The sequence below is a fragment of the Paramormyrops kingsleyae genome, chromosome 7, assembly GCF_048594095.1.
Source record: "Paramormyrops kingsleyae isolate MSU_618 chromosome 7, PKINGS_0.4, whole genome shotgun sequence".
Taxonomy (NCBI): domain Eukaryota; kingdom Metazoa; phylum Chordata; class Actinopteri; order Osteoglossiformes; family Mormyridae; genus Paramormyrops; species Paramormyrops kingsleyae.
Window position 1 is genome coordinate 30,541,094 of NC_132803.1, and position 16,361 is coordinate 30,557,454.

At 46.3% G+C, this 16,361-nt stretch overlaps 1 protein-coding gene across 3 annotated transcripts in view; it reads left to right on the forward strand.

Moving 5' to 3' along the window:
* Nucleotides 1–16,361, forward strand: part of LOC111843478 (pappalysin-1-like) — a 94,112-nt gene that overhangs the window by 14,029 nt on the left and 63,722 nt on the right. For all 3 annotated transcript variants that reach the window (XM_023811116.2, XM_023811117.2, XM_023811118.2), the window contains exons 3-6: nt 6,726–6,871; nt 9,360–9,653; nt 12,017–12,209; nt 12,626–12,747. In XM_023811116.2, coding sequence (XP_023666884.1) covers nt 6,726–6,871; nt 9,360–9,653; nt 12,017–12,209; nt 12,626–12,747 — 755 coding nt within the window. The remainder of the gene's footprint in view (nt 1–6,725; nt 6,872–9,359; nt 9,654–12,016; nt 12,210–12,625; nt 12,748–16,361) is intronic.

The window sequence follows — 16,361 nt, forward strand, 5'->3', positions numbered from 1 at the left end:
ATTGTTTCCTCTCTCTCGAAACTGGGAAAATGAAAATTGGTTTCGGTTGCCTCTCTTAGCCTGCCATGTTTTCTCAAGTCATATTGATGCTTTTACCTGATGTATAAAATGCAGGACTGCCACCATGGGGGAAATCAAGTTGGCAGGACTCTGTACTTGGACCCAGTCTTTCCCCATCGGATGCCGGGCTGTAAGGGACCTCGAAAATAAATGCTCGTCTCTGAGTATTGTTCTGCCGTTTGTCTCTTTTATGACTGGGAGGGCCTGGACGGATAGGCTTGCATCATTTCAGCCAGTGTGATTGCTGTAACAGATGACGCTAGCCTGTCCCATTGCAGCCACTTGCGGCGATAGTGCTTAGAGTTTGTCAACGTTAACGTCTTTTGAGATTAGATGAGTTTAGCAAAGGTTCTTTGTGTAGTATTAGACACGAGGACGTTTTACCTTGATTTCATGGACAGGGCTTCCGCACAGTAGCTGGAATACAGTTTTCAGACCCACCTCCTGCGCATAAAAGATCCCCCCCCATGTCGACCCACCTCTGACCTTCAACCCCTTGACCTTTAACCCCCACGACCCTGGTAATGGTCACAATTATAACGCCTCATGAATTTGGTGAGTCCCATTTCTTATGATCGCCGTTGCTAAAAAGTCTTTGCTCACACACCTGCAGATCTGGTCCTACCATTCGATCCTTGCCCTGTTGACATCTGCTACTGAAAGCACCGGTACAACTTTAGTTGATTCAGGGTGGCCTTCACCTTTATCCCCCTGACCGTGGTCTAGTAAGATGTTTTTTGTGTAACCGTGGAGAAATGAAAAGACTCCATGAAATGCCAGTGTGTAAAAATTAACTACGTACAAACCGTGTCATGATCCATCGTGCATCAACTGGAAGGAATATTTCTGCCCTTGTACAGAGATGATCTGTTTTCCCTGAAGACTAGGGTGCAGTTGGGGATTCACCATTATTTTTAAGCTTTGTGTTGTATCATGATTAAGGAACTTGTGCCTTGAAGGCCATGGCTGAAACGGAAAGTCATCTGTTGCTTAATCCAAGGTGAAATCAGACTGCACGAATAGGTAAACGTGTCGATGGTAAGCTATTTAAAATGCCTCAGTTAAACATGTGTGCTTAATAAGTAACTCGATGCTGGCTGAGATTTCCCATAATGCATTGGATATGCCCTTTCATATGTGTCCTGAGGGCCTATCACTGCATCCCTCCTGTCAGGGGTGCTCTGGGTGACCCGAGGGTGACGAAGGGAAGCCTGTGTGCCTCGCCGGGATTTTCTTGAAATGAGTTTGAGTTCTTTGCCTTGGAACCAGGAGCCAAAGTCTAAGCCCTCTTACACGGATGTACCGGGGGGGTATTAATGGTTTTAGCTAATGGCTGGGGGGGTGAACCTGAAAGGGGACTCCGTGTACGTCACGTTAAAGCCACGGAGGTGTCGTAAAAGGCACCTGTTTGCTGCCAGGCATTTCGCGGACCTCCGCGCCTTCTGCATGTGGCGTTGGATCCCAGGCTCCCCCCCCCCCCCCCCCGGGGTACTTCCTTCCCTTAATGGCAGGGGCTGTGCAATCCATTAGCAGGCCCCGACAGACGGAGTGGATTTGTCCGGGTGGCCGAGCTGACAGGAGGCTCTGCTCCGCATTCCTGTGTGTGCGTGTCCGACGTGGCCGGGAGCCACCTAAAACCGGCAGGGATCGACTTGCGGTCGGGATGCCGACTTTCCAACGGGACATGTGGCGTGAATGAATCTCCTTTTGTGGGATGTAATGGCAAACGCGCAAGTCCATTCCCATACATTTATGCGTGTTTTAAATCAGTCCTCACCTGATGATCTAGGTCTTTTATAGTGTATATATACCTTTTTGTTATTCCGCAGTGACCTTTCTAGGCTGGGTTGTTAATGCATTAATAAAGTTGATTAGCGGTCTTTTTCCTACTAGTTAGAAGTCATCAGTTTTTTTTGTTTCGTTTTGGTTTTTTTGTTTTGTTCCTATGCCTTTGGAGCACGGTAATGCTGAGAAATTTGGATGCATTAAACTGTTGAGATTGTTCTGAGAGCAGGCAGGTGAAGTTTATGATCAGAAGTTCACACTTGGGGGATTCCCCTAAGGCTTTTACGACTGTGAAGAATTATCCCCAGTGCCTATAGGAGGTCTTGCCCCCTCATCGAGATTGGCAGATGGGCTTGACATGGAAGTCTTGTTCCTCAGTTGCCCCCCTCACTGTGCAATTGCATGCCAACGGCCCAACCCCCCCCAATTTTTTTCTGCCACTACCTTTGCGAACCCTACCGTGTCAGTCTGACTGCTTTGAAGGAGAAAATTGGGGGGGGGGGGAATACTGCCACCATAAAACAAGGGTTTGAATGATGGCACTGAGCATACGGTGTTGACCGAGCCAGTCACAGGGTTGCTGAAGGGCCCACCAATTTATAGTGCTTTCGGCTCACAGCTACGCATCACCATGGAAACCCCGTGTGGCTTCTTATATGATGCAGGGAGGACGTTGGAATCGGTGGCCGGGGCCATTTTATGAGCCGAAATGAATTATACATGGGTGCAAATGGATGAAGTCATAATCATACATTTAATATGCATTAAATATAAATGCAGCTAGTTTGAACCCTCTGCGCCTGTCACTGTGATGTCTGCATTCATTGAAGTAATATTTTGGTCCGGTTTTCACTATATGTACACTGATCAGCCATAACATTAAAACCACATGCCTAATATTGTGTAGGTGCATCTCATGTCACCAAATAGTTCTGACCCGTCAAAGCATGGACTCTGAAGATGTCCTGTGGTATCTGGCACCAAGACGTTAGCAGCTGATCCCTATAAGCCCTGTAATTTGCGAGGTGTTGCCTCCAAGGATCAAACTTGTTTGTCCAGCACATCCCACGGTGGCTTGATTGGATTGAGATCTGAGGAATTTAAAGTCCAAGTCAGCACCTTAAACTTTTTTCATGTTCCGAAGAACCATTCCAGAAGATTTTTTGCAGTGAAGCAGTGCACATTGTCCTGCTGAAAGAGGCTGCTGCCATTGCGTAACGCCATTGCCATGAAAGGGTATACTTGGTCTGCAGCAATGTTTAGGTAGGTGGTATGTGTCAAAGTATGATCCACATGAATGCCACGACCGAAGGTTTCCCCGGAGAACATTACCCAGAACATTACCCAGAACATCACACTGCTTTTGCCGGCTTGCCTTTTTCCCATAGTGCATCCTTGCAGCATCCCTTCCCCGGGTAAATGACGCACATGCACCTGGCCATCCACATGATATAACAGAAAATGTGACTCATCAGACCAGGCCACATTCTTCCTTTGCTCCACGGTCCAGTTATGCTCACGTGACCATTGTAGGTGCTTTTGGTGGTAGACAGGGGTCAGCACAGACACTTTGACTGGTTTGTGACATCACAGCCCCATATCCAGCAAGCTGCAATGCGTTTGTGTGTTCTGATACCTTTCTATTATAGTTAGCATTTTCTTATCAGAAATTTGTGCTACAGTAGCTCTGCTGTAGGATTAGATCAGACAAGCTAGCCTTCACTACCTAAGTGACTCAGTGATCCTTGGGCACCCATGACCCCATCATCGGTGCACTGCTTGACCTTCCTTAGACCACTTTTGATAGGTACTGACCACTGAACACTGGGAACAACTCACAAGGCCTGCTGTTTTAGAGATGTTCTGACCCAGTCATCTAGCCATCACAAATTGGCCCATAGCAAAGTCACTCAGATCCATACACATTTTTCCTGAATCCAACATATCAACTTCAAGAACTGACTGTTCACTTGCCTAATATGTAATGGCACTCTGAATGAGATAATCAGTGTTATTCACTTCACCTGTCAGTGGTTTTAATGTTACAGCTGGTGATAGGTGTATGTATATGCTGTGTCTGGAATGGAATGACCACTTTTGAGTGGAAAGTGGAGGCAGAGAGGTCTGGATTTGGGCCACGGGAAGCTGGAAGCTGCAGGCAGGATGGTCCAGGGGTGGGATGAAGCTGGACTGGGCAACATGAGACATAAGGCCAGTCATGGAAGTGCCCCCCCGCCCCCACCCTGCTGTCCTAACAAGTAACGCCAACTGAGCAGCCATCGAACAAAGCGTGCAGAAGACTTGCCCTCAGATCAGACAGGCATTGGGACCTCCGGCTGTTATAACCGCTCTGCGACCACATCCCATTTGTTTTTGGTTATGTGAAAACCAGAGGCTTACATTTAATTGAATTTAGATTATATGGCTTTTAGTTGGGATTTTGTCCATAGATTACTTACTTATTTTACTGCCTTGATCTCTGACCTCCTTCCTCTGTATAGCCTCAAACTGGACTGATGTTTTGAGAGAGAATTATTATTTTTATGATCACAGAAATGATGGAAAGTTCATGTTCGTAGTGTCCCTCAGTAACCTTGTTTCCCAAAAAGACGGAAGGTAAATTCTATTCATTTTCCTCCGTAATACCCTTCCTAACATAGTTGTCCAGTGTGTGTCTCAGAGCACGTATCATAGTCATCTGGTTTAGCATACACTATTTATGCACACATTAATGTTAACGTTATATGACAGATATATTACATCTAGTGTGCACTTTCAGTACTCTTCACTTCAAATATTGTTCCTTCATTATGGAATGCTATTTGTAAGTGATGTGTTCTTCCTTAAGGGAACAATTTCTCCAGGTAATCTTTGATCAGTTTCCGAATGCACTTGTTCTTTTAACTTGCAGTAGTTTATGCTGCATCCAGTTAAAGAAGTGTCCGTTGTGGTGTCCATTTTCAGTTTGTGGCTGGTTAGCCAAGCCTTTCACCTGATGAATCTAAGTAGCAGAATAGATGAAGACTGGAGAGACTCTTTATATATATATATACACTGTGAAATTACAAAGCTGTTTTGACAACTGATCTTATGCACATTGAAATTCCCATACTTGGTGATTTCATATGTGATTTATGTTAAGGTCTATAGTAAAAATTCATTTTTCCTCCAGCTAAGTCAGTAAAAATTCATCTCCTCTGGCTGAATCCTTGAACATATGTAGATTTGGGCAAGTTGCACAAAGTGGCCGCAATAATCATATTTAAGTTTGCCGCTTAGCTTCAGTTCTTTTAGAAACTCACCATTTTCTTCTAAACTCTATCCCCCTTTGAACTACCCAGTGTGAATAAAGAGATGGTGTAGACACCTTTTCTCCCCCATATGAAAAAAAAAAAAGAAACAATTTAACCTGAATGTCAGTTTGGCGTATTGCTGCCACCTTCTGGTAGCATTGCTGTGGAATTTGCAGTTTTTATGTTTTACATTCCCTGACATCACAGAGACCCCGATGATCAGAGTCCAACAGGATGTTCCCGACATGCTAAACAAATACCTCGGCCTAAATTCCATCAGTGGATACTGTTCTGCACGTTCCAGGCGCGTTTGGAGCCCCATTCAAATCTGTTTTGTGAAGCATTTTTAATGCAGGTTTAAGTATCTCCAGGGCACAAATGGGTTGTCCGGTCATGCAGTTTCCTGGTCACATGGATGCTTGTACTCATGCCAAATGCGTGTCCCGCATTAAAATAAAGGCACTTCCACTGAGTCATTCATTGTTTTCTCGTTCTGCGAAGTGCAAAACACTGCAGGTGAAACGTTGACTCAAATGAAACTCTGTCGTACCTTTTTGACCTTTCATGCTTTTCCGAAGTTTCCCTCTTCCCACATGTCAGTGGGCAAGGCAGTCAGTCATCTGTGAGATTCTGTCTCCGTTAAGAAGTGTGAAGTTGTGGCCTCGGGATGCTCACACGTCGCCCAAGGCCCCATAGAGCTATATCTCTTAATCCAGGTCTCGGGAAACCGGACCATCGATGTTGTCGTTCCCAGCCAATCATGAACCCCGAAAACCAGGTACAGGTATGCTGGGAGCAGGAAGGGGACAAAAATCTGGACTGCCTGGGGTTTCCCTGAGGCCCAGGTTGAGGAACACTGGTGGTAGTGGTGGCGGGGGGGGGATTTAAAAGCTCATCTTGCAGTCATCTTCTGTAAATGTTTCCTTAGAAACAATGTTGAAAAGCAGGGGCAGCAGGCAGACGCCGTACGGCATTTAAGTGGCGTGAAGACAGTGTTTATAACACTTTTATTTTTTCTGCTGTTTTCCATACTTTGAGATAAACGCTTTGGGAAATTGTTGTGAACGGCCGTAATCTGTTTCTACATTACGTGTCTGGCAGTTCGATTGGTTTATCTTTACGCCAAAGTACAAGGCAGATTGAAGTTCTTATGTCGTGTCTAGATAGAAAAACATGGTCTAACGGAGAACAAAGCAGGAGCCGGCGATATAGAAACACTGCGTGATATAACAGACGGCTTACTGTGTTACGATAAGGTTATGATTAGTGAGAGCAAGTGGTAGCAGGTATACTGTGTTGCAAGTATACCGGGCCTGGAGCGGAATGGACCATTTGTGCTTGGAGGAGGGGGGTGTTACGAGGTTGTGGGAGACACACAGGGAGATACCAGGCTGTAGATGAGGGGGGATGGGAAGCTGCAGGGGGTGCCTTCTCAGACCTGTCACTAATGTAATCCATATTCATGTGATACTCCCCATGCAGTGCTAATTTGACATTGGTGGAGTAGAGTAAACACAGCTTAATTAAGCAGTAGTCCTGAAGCAGGCTTCTCTGCATCATGTCTAATAAACAGTATCTCCTGGACAGGGCTTACATGGACGTGAAGGAGCTGAAGGAGATTCTCAAGCTGGACGGCTCCACACACCTCAACGTGTTCTTCGCCAACTCCTCGGATGAGGACCTGGCCGGGGTTGCCACTTGGCCGTGGGATAAAGAAGCTCTGACACATTTAGGTAAGAAACGAATGTCATTTATATTTTACTCCCTGCAAATTTTTGGCTGATGTCTCTTCCTGTGAAGTCAGTAGATGGATTGGGAGAGCATGGGGGGTCATGAGGTCACTGGAAAGGGGTGTGTGGTGCTCTCGATGTCTTAGAAAGAGGGCGAAGGGCCAAGTCTAGTGTACTGGTGCTCGCCGTCTTGAGGTATGGCTGAGAGACATGGAAGCTATCCATTGACCTGAGACAAAATACTCATTTTGTGCTATGTCTCTTCGGAGAATCCTTGGGTACCGCTGGTTTGACTTTGGGCGTTTTTCCACCGCACCAGATACCATACTTTCGGTACTTCCATAAAGTGCCGAAAGTATGGTACTTCTTTTGTGTCGGTATTCCACTGGTGTAAGAATTGGTACCGGCACCAAATGACATCATCAGTGACCGCCCCTGACTGACATCGTCACAAAGTGCAGCTTAAATCATAATAAAAAAAAAAGCAGCCTAAAATTAAAACTAACAGTTTAGGCTGGAAAATGCGGTTTATTGTCATGTCATGTTATGTCAGCTTCTATCACAGTATAAGATTCAGTTAGGGTGACCAGATAATCCATGTCAGGGAGGACACTCTGAGCTAGGACAGGAATTGTAAATTACCATTTCAATTAAACGGACCTGGATTTCACTTGAGCACTCAGCTCTTGCTGTGTGCTGATTGGTCAGTCTCCTATAATCATGCATGTGTCACTAATGCTAATGTGAAACAGCTGGATGAGTCTTTCAGTCAAGGAAACAAACCAGTCAAAGCACAAGAAGAGCTAAACTATTTAGCCGAGCACAGGAGCCTTTCAATTAGAAAGTAGTTTGTAAAACCCGAAGTAGCTCAAAGTGTCCTCCCTGACATGGATTGTCTGGTCACCCTAGATTCAGTAATATCCAAATTGCATGAATGGTGCCATTATTTACGTTTACGTAGGTACACTTACTTTGGCTAAGCCGGTCAAAGCAGTAAGAATTAGCTTACTGCTAATTCAGTCTTTTGAAAGCAAACAAATTATTTAATTATGTTTTTCGATTTTCAAGCGGCATTGTTCGGTGTTTCGCGTGTGCCCCATTTCTTCCAAGCGGCTTGCTATTACGGTGTTCCCGGCAATTCAGTTTCCCTATGTTTCTCCTGTCTATCAGGAAATGATGTTTCTCCTAATATTTAGGCAAAGATGTATGTGAGGTGTCTGAAAATCAGTCAGGTACTTTATTACATGTGAATGCAGTAGATCGTCACACATAATATAGTCTTATAAGCAATACTATACCGTTTTCATCAAGAAATATCTCTATCCAGCGAAATAATTTCATTTATTATCTGTAAAAACAAAAATACATCGAAAAGGCATGTGATGTTTTAAAATATATGGCTTGTTTACCTCAAGAGCTTCATAAAAAGACATGAAAACAACAGCGAAACCGTGTACAAATTAGCGCACAACAGGGGAAACATAGGGAAACTGAATTGTCCGGAACGGCAAAAACTTTTTAATTTTGAGTCGTGCCATCCAAATCCCGCTGGATCTGTTCATCTGACCATTTGTCCATCCGTCCATTTTACTTATTTATATTTCTGTTTCTACTGCTTTTTATTTTGTTTCTCGCTGTTTGCTGTGTGTTTCAAAAGATGGCGGTTGTATTTTGTGTTTCAGCAGCAGTCTATTTGCATAAGCAATGGACAGCAAATACTTTTGCAAGTCCCACCCCAAAGTACCGAAGTACCAAAGAAGTACCCCAGCTGGTTTGTCACTTTTGGTACTGGAACTTTCGGTACTGGTACTCGACCGGAAGTCAATGGAAAAGCAAAAGTACCGAAAGTACCGTACCGAAAATACCATACTTTGTGCGGTGGAAAAGTGCCCTTTGTGTTGCTCAGGGAGTCCTGAATGAGGCACATTACCTGCATTGGAAGGGAGCGTCAGTTATGGCACTACAGCCATGCGATCGGGGGAACTCAGCAGCCGAGCAGACCAAGGGGACGCCCACTTAATCTCTGGCTGCAGCAGATAGATGCGCCTTTCCAGGGATGGGCTGGACCGTGTGTCAGGCAGGGGCGTCGGACCCCGGGATCTCAGGGTGTTTCGTTATGTGGTGGCCGTGGCAACATGCTGCACCAGTGTATGCTGCCGAACCGGACCTGAAATTCTGGTCCAGGCCGAGTCATAAATGAATCAAGTGGCTGCTTCTGCTCAGCATTGTATAGTATTGTATTTCGGCCCTTGGAGCCAGTATTTTGGTTCTTTTTTATTCAAAGATGCTTATGTTTAGTTCCTGGAAACTCCATGAGTCCAGAGAAGTAAAACTTTCACTACTTCTGTCTTCTTCTGGGGACCAATATTTTCAGTTTTTGTTAAATCTTAATTTTGCTTGCCCTATCGAGACATGTCCAGGAAGGTCAGTCTGTGTGCATGTCCGTGGTTGCAAGGACCACGGTTTCATCATGATGCCCCGCCCTCTGTAGGTGGGATCGTGCTGAATCCCTCCTTCTACGGCACCTTTGGCCACACCCACACCATGATCCACGAGATCGGCCATAGCCTGGGCCTCTACCACGTCTTCCGCGGCGTCTCCGAGGTAGAGTCCTGCAACGATGCCTGTCTGGAGACGGAGGCCTCTCTGGAGACGGGTGACCTGTGTGCTGATACCAACCCCACGCCCAAGTACAAGCACTGCTGGGACCCCGAGCCAGGCAACGACACCTGCGGCCGTCGCCACTTCTCCCACACTCCCTTCCACAACTACATGAGCTACACAGGTGAGGGAGCTTGGCCTCGTGGGAAGCATACCAGGATCACCTTTGACCTTGGCGTCTCAAGAAGCGTGCGCATCCCAAAAATAGCCCTCCAGCTAGAGTTCCTAATGCTTCCGCAAACATCCAAAAACGTGTATCTTGCAACATGTGAGGGTCCTTCGGGATTAACGTGTTTGCTAAACAAACGCTTTAATAATGACAATAGAGTCTTGGCTGTAGCTGTCTGTGTCATCAGCCGAACTGTAACAGGAGATTTGAATCCTCAACACTTAGGTTAGCGGGTGGTGGTGCTACTTTTAGAATTGTGATTTATTGTATGCATTTTTTTGTTACAGCCATTAGTATGGACGCCCTTTTGCTGTGTATGGGTTGTTTACACTGTGGGAAATTTGCCCTGAGTGACAGAAAGGCAGCACAGACCTTTGACTAGAGAGGATGGAATGTCAATAAGATGAGCCAGTGATTTCTACCGGTTGGGGATTAGTTTCTCTTAACCTGGTATTCGGAAACACTTCTCTTTAAGCCATTATCCGCCAGTGTAATTAAGCAGAAATTACTTAACGGCCGTTGATATTACACTTGAGTTATTCTGTGACAGGTGGCCTGGTGCCCATTTTCTATTTAACAAGATCATTTTTTTAGGTCTTTTTTTTTTCTTCTATTTTTTGGGAACTTGCCGTGAAGATAAATTGCAAGCTTAAATTCTTCATGCATTTTAAAAATTGCAAGTACTGCAATTTGTACGCATGTGTCAGTCCCACAGTAGTCATATATTTATTTATAGCCATTTACAACTGTTTAATTTATTTATGAACGTTTTGGATGTTTATGTGGATGTGTAATTTTATTTATATGTAAATTTCACCTCATGACCGGGATTCGCAAGGACTCACAAGGACAACTCGTGACCCATTTTGGGTCTGCTGTAATGAAAGGTGCTGAGGCACATGCACACGCACACACATACACACACGCACACACACACACGCACACATGCGCAAACACGAACACACACACACGCACACATGCACAAACAAACACACACGCACACATGCGCAAACAAACACACACACACACATGCGCAAACACGAACACACACACACACACACATGCGCAAACACGAACACACACACACATTCAGCTTGACTTACAGCCCTGCATATCCCCTTGCACCTACCCGAGCATTCGTCATGGAAAGCTATCGTGGGAGACGTGGGCTGTGACAGGCACGGGGTGTTCCGCCGAAAGATAAGCAGGTGTCTCTGATATTCTCATGGGATTTCACCTCCTGCCCCCACCAGCCGAGAAAGGTCGTTCCAAGGATGAAGTGTGTGTGTGTGTGTGTGTGTGCGCGTGTGTGTGTGCGAGCGGGTTTACCTATCCTTATGGGGACACAATGTCCCCATAATGTGATAAATATCTTTTTTTCCCCTTATGGGGACCGGTTTCCTGGTCCCCATAAGGGAAAACTCTATTTTATAAAAATCGGTGACTACTATGAAAAAACTAAAAATGCAAAAACTCTTGTATTTTGTTTGGTTACTTATGGTTATGGTTAGGGCAGGGTGGGGGTTAAGGTTGTCATAGTTAGCATTAGCATTTTTCCCATTGAAATGAATGAGTGGTCCCCATAAGGATATGTTTACCCAACATGTGCGTGTGTGTGTGTGTCTGTGTGTGTGCGTGCGTGTCTGGGCCCTGCTCTGCCTTTCGTTCTTTCCCTTTATCCTTTTACTTCACACCTGTTTGTGTCCGAAAGTATGTCATTCACTCCATCCTTGAATTTAGCCCTTGAATTCCTTAATGGTCTCCTGATTACATCTATCAGGTCAGATTTATTGATTCGTATGTTTGCCACCAGTCCCTGTAACATTTATACATAAACGTTTAGTCTACTAATTGTCACTGTCATTTTTGGAGTTCTTGTCTGTGTGCTATTTTTTTAGTTCACCATATTATAAGGTTATTTTGTAGTTGTGTAATTGCATGTCTGGGGCCATAATTCATACAGATGGGCCACCCTAATCATTAGCATTAGGTGTTTTGAATCAGTGAGTGATAGGGGATGGGGCTCTCCAATGGCCAATCAGCTTTCAGCTGGGGCCAGTGCTCCTTTGGTCCAGCCCCTGAATATGTCTCTGTGTATATCTTATACAGTGTCTTACAACTCACTGTGGAGAGACATCTCTTCTGAATTACAGCCATGAGAGGTATACTTAACCCATACTTCAGCGACTAAAATATGCCTTTGTATGGGAGATGGCTGGATCTGTTATGGTTAATGAGTGCTAATGCACTCACTGTTTTCTGTTGATGTTTGAGAGCCCAGTCCCTGGGAATTTTCACCTTTTACCTTTGGCCCACAGATGATGACTGCACAGACTCCTTCACGCGGAACCAGGTGGCAAGGATGCACTGCTACCTGGACCTGGTCTATCAGGCCTGGCAGCCTGCCAGCAAGCCGCCCCTCATTCCCATGCCCCCCCAGGTAGTGGGGCAGGACCAGGATTCCATCACACTGGAGTGGTTCCCTCCCATCACCGGTGACTTCTACAACAGGTGAAAACAAGCAGCTGTTTTCTTTTCTCTTGCCTTTTTTGTTGGGGGGGGGGAGGGTGGCTGTGGGGTAGCTACTTGGCGAAAGACACAGTGACCTTGTCTTGGCATGGTGTTCAGTTGCCCTCTAACCAACCCATCTGACCACAGAACTGCCTTAAACGTTCTTCAAAAACGCAGATATCAGCAAATTGTGAAGTGGAGAGAGCGAGAACGGCAAAAATCACAAAAGCACACATATATGTGCATGTATGCATACTTACATTTTTATACATACAAATAAACCATGATTTGGACAGGCAAAATGCAACAACTGAAGTCAATTTTGCATGTAGCCTGTAGCTATATAACTGATGCCCGTAGTTTTCAGTGTTAAATGTATCTAAGTTGGTTCCTGTTGCTGCCTGTTGGTTTCCTAGAGATGTGGGATCAGTATGTGACAAATGCACAGAGGGGAGGATCCTCATCCAGTACGCCTCCAACTCGTCGTCACCCCGCCCGTGCTCCCCCTCTGGACACTGGAGTCCCCGGGAGGCTGAGGGTAAGACTGCAGTGCTGAGTCATCCTGACCTCAGGCTTCTGAGAGTCCCGTACCGGCGTCTTCCGCCTGTCACTGACACGTGAAAACGCCACTCCTTCCTCCCGTCACTGTACGCCACTCCTTCCTCCCGTCACTGTACGCCACTCCTTCCTCCCGTCACTGTACGCCACTCCTTCCTCCCGTCACTGTACGCCACTCCTTCCTCCCGTCACTGCACGCCACTCAACCTTCTCCAGTTGACTTGGCAAGCGGCACATGACATCTGTGACACATAATTACTCTTGCCATCACTCAGAGGTGGAAAGTTCAGGTTCAGAAAGTACAAATCCAGACTAAGGTTTTGTTGCAACCAGCCAGTTGAGTATAAACTAGTTGGTTCCACCTCTGCCATCACTGATGCATCTGTCCTTAACAGACCATATCTAAGTGACTCCATTCACTTGACTCGCTTAGTCCGATCGGACCTCAGAACCACCCAGTCATTCACCCTTGATCTTTTTGTTGATGTTCAGCATTCATGAATCCAGGGGTGGGTGAGTGTGTGTGTGTGTGGGGGGGCTTTCTTCAAAAGAAAGTTCTTGCTTATCTTGATGCTGATCAAACAAACACGGGCTCTGTGATCTAACTTGCCCCTGTCGGAGTGTTGCTTTTACTCGGACTGTAAGGAACAGAAAAAAAAACCTCACAATCTTAGAAAATGAATCAGTGGGTTTCTTAAAATAGGATGTTTTCCCTGGCTGCCTCTTCCACAGAACAAGAGAACAAGATAGCGGTATGCAAGAGGTGGGCTTTATGTCTTCTGCATATTCTCAGCAGTACTGATCCAACAAGTCTGTATTAATAATTACTACATGTACATGAGGCACTTATATATCAAAGTGGCAGGTGGAATTCGCTGTTATCGCCAAAAGGACGATTCTTCCCCAGGACATTTATAGTAACTGAGGGTATATGGTCACCCCTCCCCCACACGAATGAAGACGCATTTGTTTTATATGTTTGGAATCCACTGGCATTTTTGTTCTGCTCGGGATAAATCAAACCTACAGAACAGGGAGAAAAAAAGAATTGCCCCAGTACACGAGCGCTACAGCCTGTCAAGGGGTGGGGGTTGGGGGGCGGGGGGGGGGACTCCCTGTGGGGCTGACACTAAATTGTGTGTGTTTGGCGCAGTCGTGTTTGCCAGCCTGGCTTTGCTGTAGCAGTGAGACACAGAAAAACCCCACCGCCTGGAAATGCATAACGTCCTCCTCACAAATCGTGTTTTTTTTTTTTTGTTTTTTAACCTTGGCGTGACCTTTGTGTGTGTGTGTGGGGGGGGTGTCGGAAAAGGATTCTGATTTTATTAGGCAAATGTTCGAGGTCAACTCAGTTTTGTGTCTGACAGACCGTGGGGTTCAAACAAATAAAATCTTGAAATAAAATTAATAAAAGAGGACAATGCTCATTAATAGACAAAACAAACAATCGTATACATAAGCTAAATGAGCAATAAAACACATCAAATGGAGCAAAACAAAAAAAATATCACCAGCCCCTTTATGACACCTTATTGTGACTGACGTATACTCCCAGTGGTCTCACAAATCCACCCAGCTGACCATATTTAAACCCTAATGAGGACAACAAGCTAATCAGGGTCAGCTGGGTTTCATTAGCTAAGGCACTTATGGGCCCTGGAGCTAGTGATCAGTCGCCATTGAGAAGCACCTGTTATTAACCCCGGTGGTCCTGTCAGTTCACTTGTTTTAAGCTCTTTAATTGCATACTGCACGCTATCAGATGATAGCACTGAAACGCATTATTCTCGAGACACTCTGGACACTTACACGAAGGGGTGATTTTTGCCACGGTGGAGCAGACGTTTCTGAGAACATAGTGTGCTGGTCTGTAACCTTGGAGCCTGGCAAGCTGCTCAATGTGGCTGACTTGAAAGCTCACCACCGGAGGCAAACTCAGTTACCCCAGGGGTATTCGGGGTCGAGACGCTAGACAGTGTGGCAGCAGGTCTGGTTTTATCTCTCCAAGTCTGGCGGGCTGAGCAGCCACTGCAGTCCTGCCTAAGAGGCATGTCCGGGCAAGTAGCTGCTGCGCATGGAAACTGTCTCTGCTCCCTCCAGCTTTGAAACATTTCCCCTCAGCTTACTTCACTGCTCCTTCAGGTCTGCAGTCACCACCACTGCCATCTTTCAAGCATGACTGTTGGGGCTGGGGGGCTGGGGGGCTGGGGGAAGGGAAAGTGACAGACTGCGGTCCAAGCCGGGGCACCTGGGGTTTCCACAACTTGTATCCTCGCTTCCCTCTCAGACCGACGCATTGTCTTGGTAGGATGGGGCACCCTCCCATAAATCTTCATCGGCGTGGTCTGGAGAGCTCTGGTGAGAGTGCAAAACCGCGCGGGAGTGGGATGGGGAGGGGGTGGAGGAAGAAAAAAGAAACGAAAGAAGCTTAGGCATGCGGGGAAGCATATGGAAATGACCCAAGCGTGCCGTGCGAATGAGGCCGCAACTTCTGATCTTTCCCAGGATGGGATCTCACAGCTGAATGGAAGCGGCACATGGATGTGGGAGGAGGGGAGTGAGCTGGGGAATCTGTGGAATGGGTCTCCTACCTGGAATTCCCCCCCGTTCATGCTTTGCCCAGTTGCCAACCGAAATGTACTGGCTTATGCAGTACTAACGCAGACAGTTTTCAGTGCTGTATTGCGACCAGATGCAGAGGCATGTGTCCATGCTTAGGACTGCATCCTGCTGTGTCTGCTTGGGGGTGGCTGATATGAAATGTTAGCTTAGTGTTGCGCCGGCGAGCAGGGGGACTCGAATTCCATGTGAGCTTGGCCTTGTGTGCTCTGACCCCCCACCAATATACACCCCTGCAGGTGCTTAAATTACCATCTGATTAGCATTCAGCCCAGTGTTTGGACAGTATCCCGCTGCACTCTGTGAGCAGACTCCAGGTGGACACGGCAAATTGCTGTAAACGCAGCCTCAGCCCGCTACACCTCCTGTAGCCCTGTGAGCACCAGGACACTACAACGTTTCCAAGTGCTCTTCCTGTGTACGGTCGAGTGACCAAGTGCTTGTGGTTTGTGAGTGATAGGTGTGCCTCGAAACTTGTGCCCAGCTGTCCCCCCGAGTGATTAATAAATTGCCCTTTAGTTTGTATGGTCCTCCAAACAAATCCTTGTTGAGTGACTCCAGCCTGAATCCGTATTGGTTCAGTTGGGCAATTAAGACTTTAGAGTACAAGGCAAAAAGCCTTGGCCTTGACTGGCCTGTGCATGCGCTCCAGGAGTCTCAGCAGCTCCTGGAGAATGTGATCCTGGAGGGAGGGGCAGTTCTTACTGGAAATAAAACACATAACAGCAGCTATTACAAGGCTTTGTCAAACACGCACAAGTGACTGCTTAGTTTGCCTGAACGGAAACAACCCAGGCTGAAGTCTGTGTCCCTCTTCACCAACGAGAGCCAGGCATTCAGGAGACTGCCATTCCTTTGGGGGATTAAACACCAGCCCGCTTGTCTGTCGAAAAGGGAACACGCCACCTTTATAATGATATATTCATGACACGTTTTACCCCCATTGTGGTGGCGATTTTAAAACTAAAAAAAACA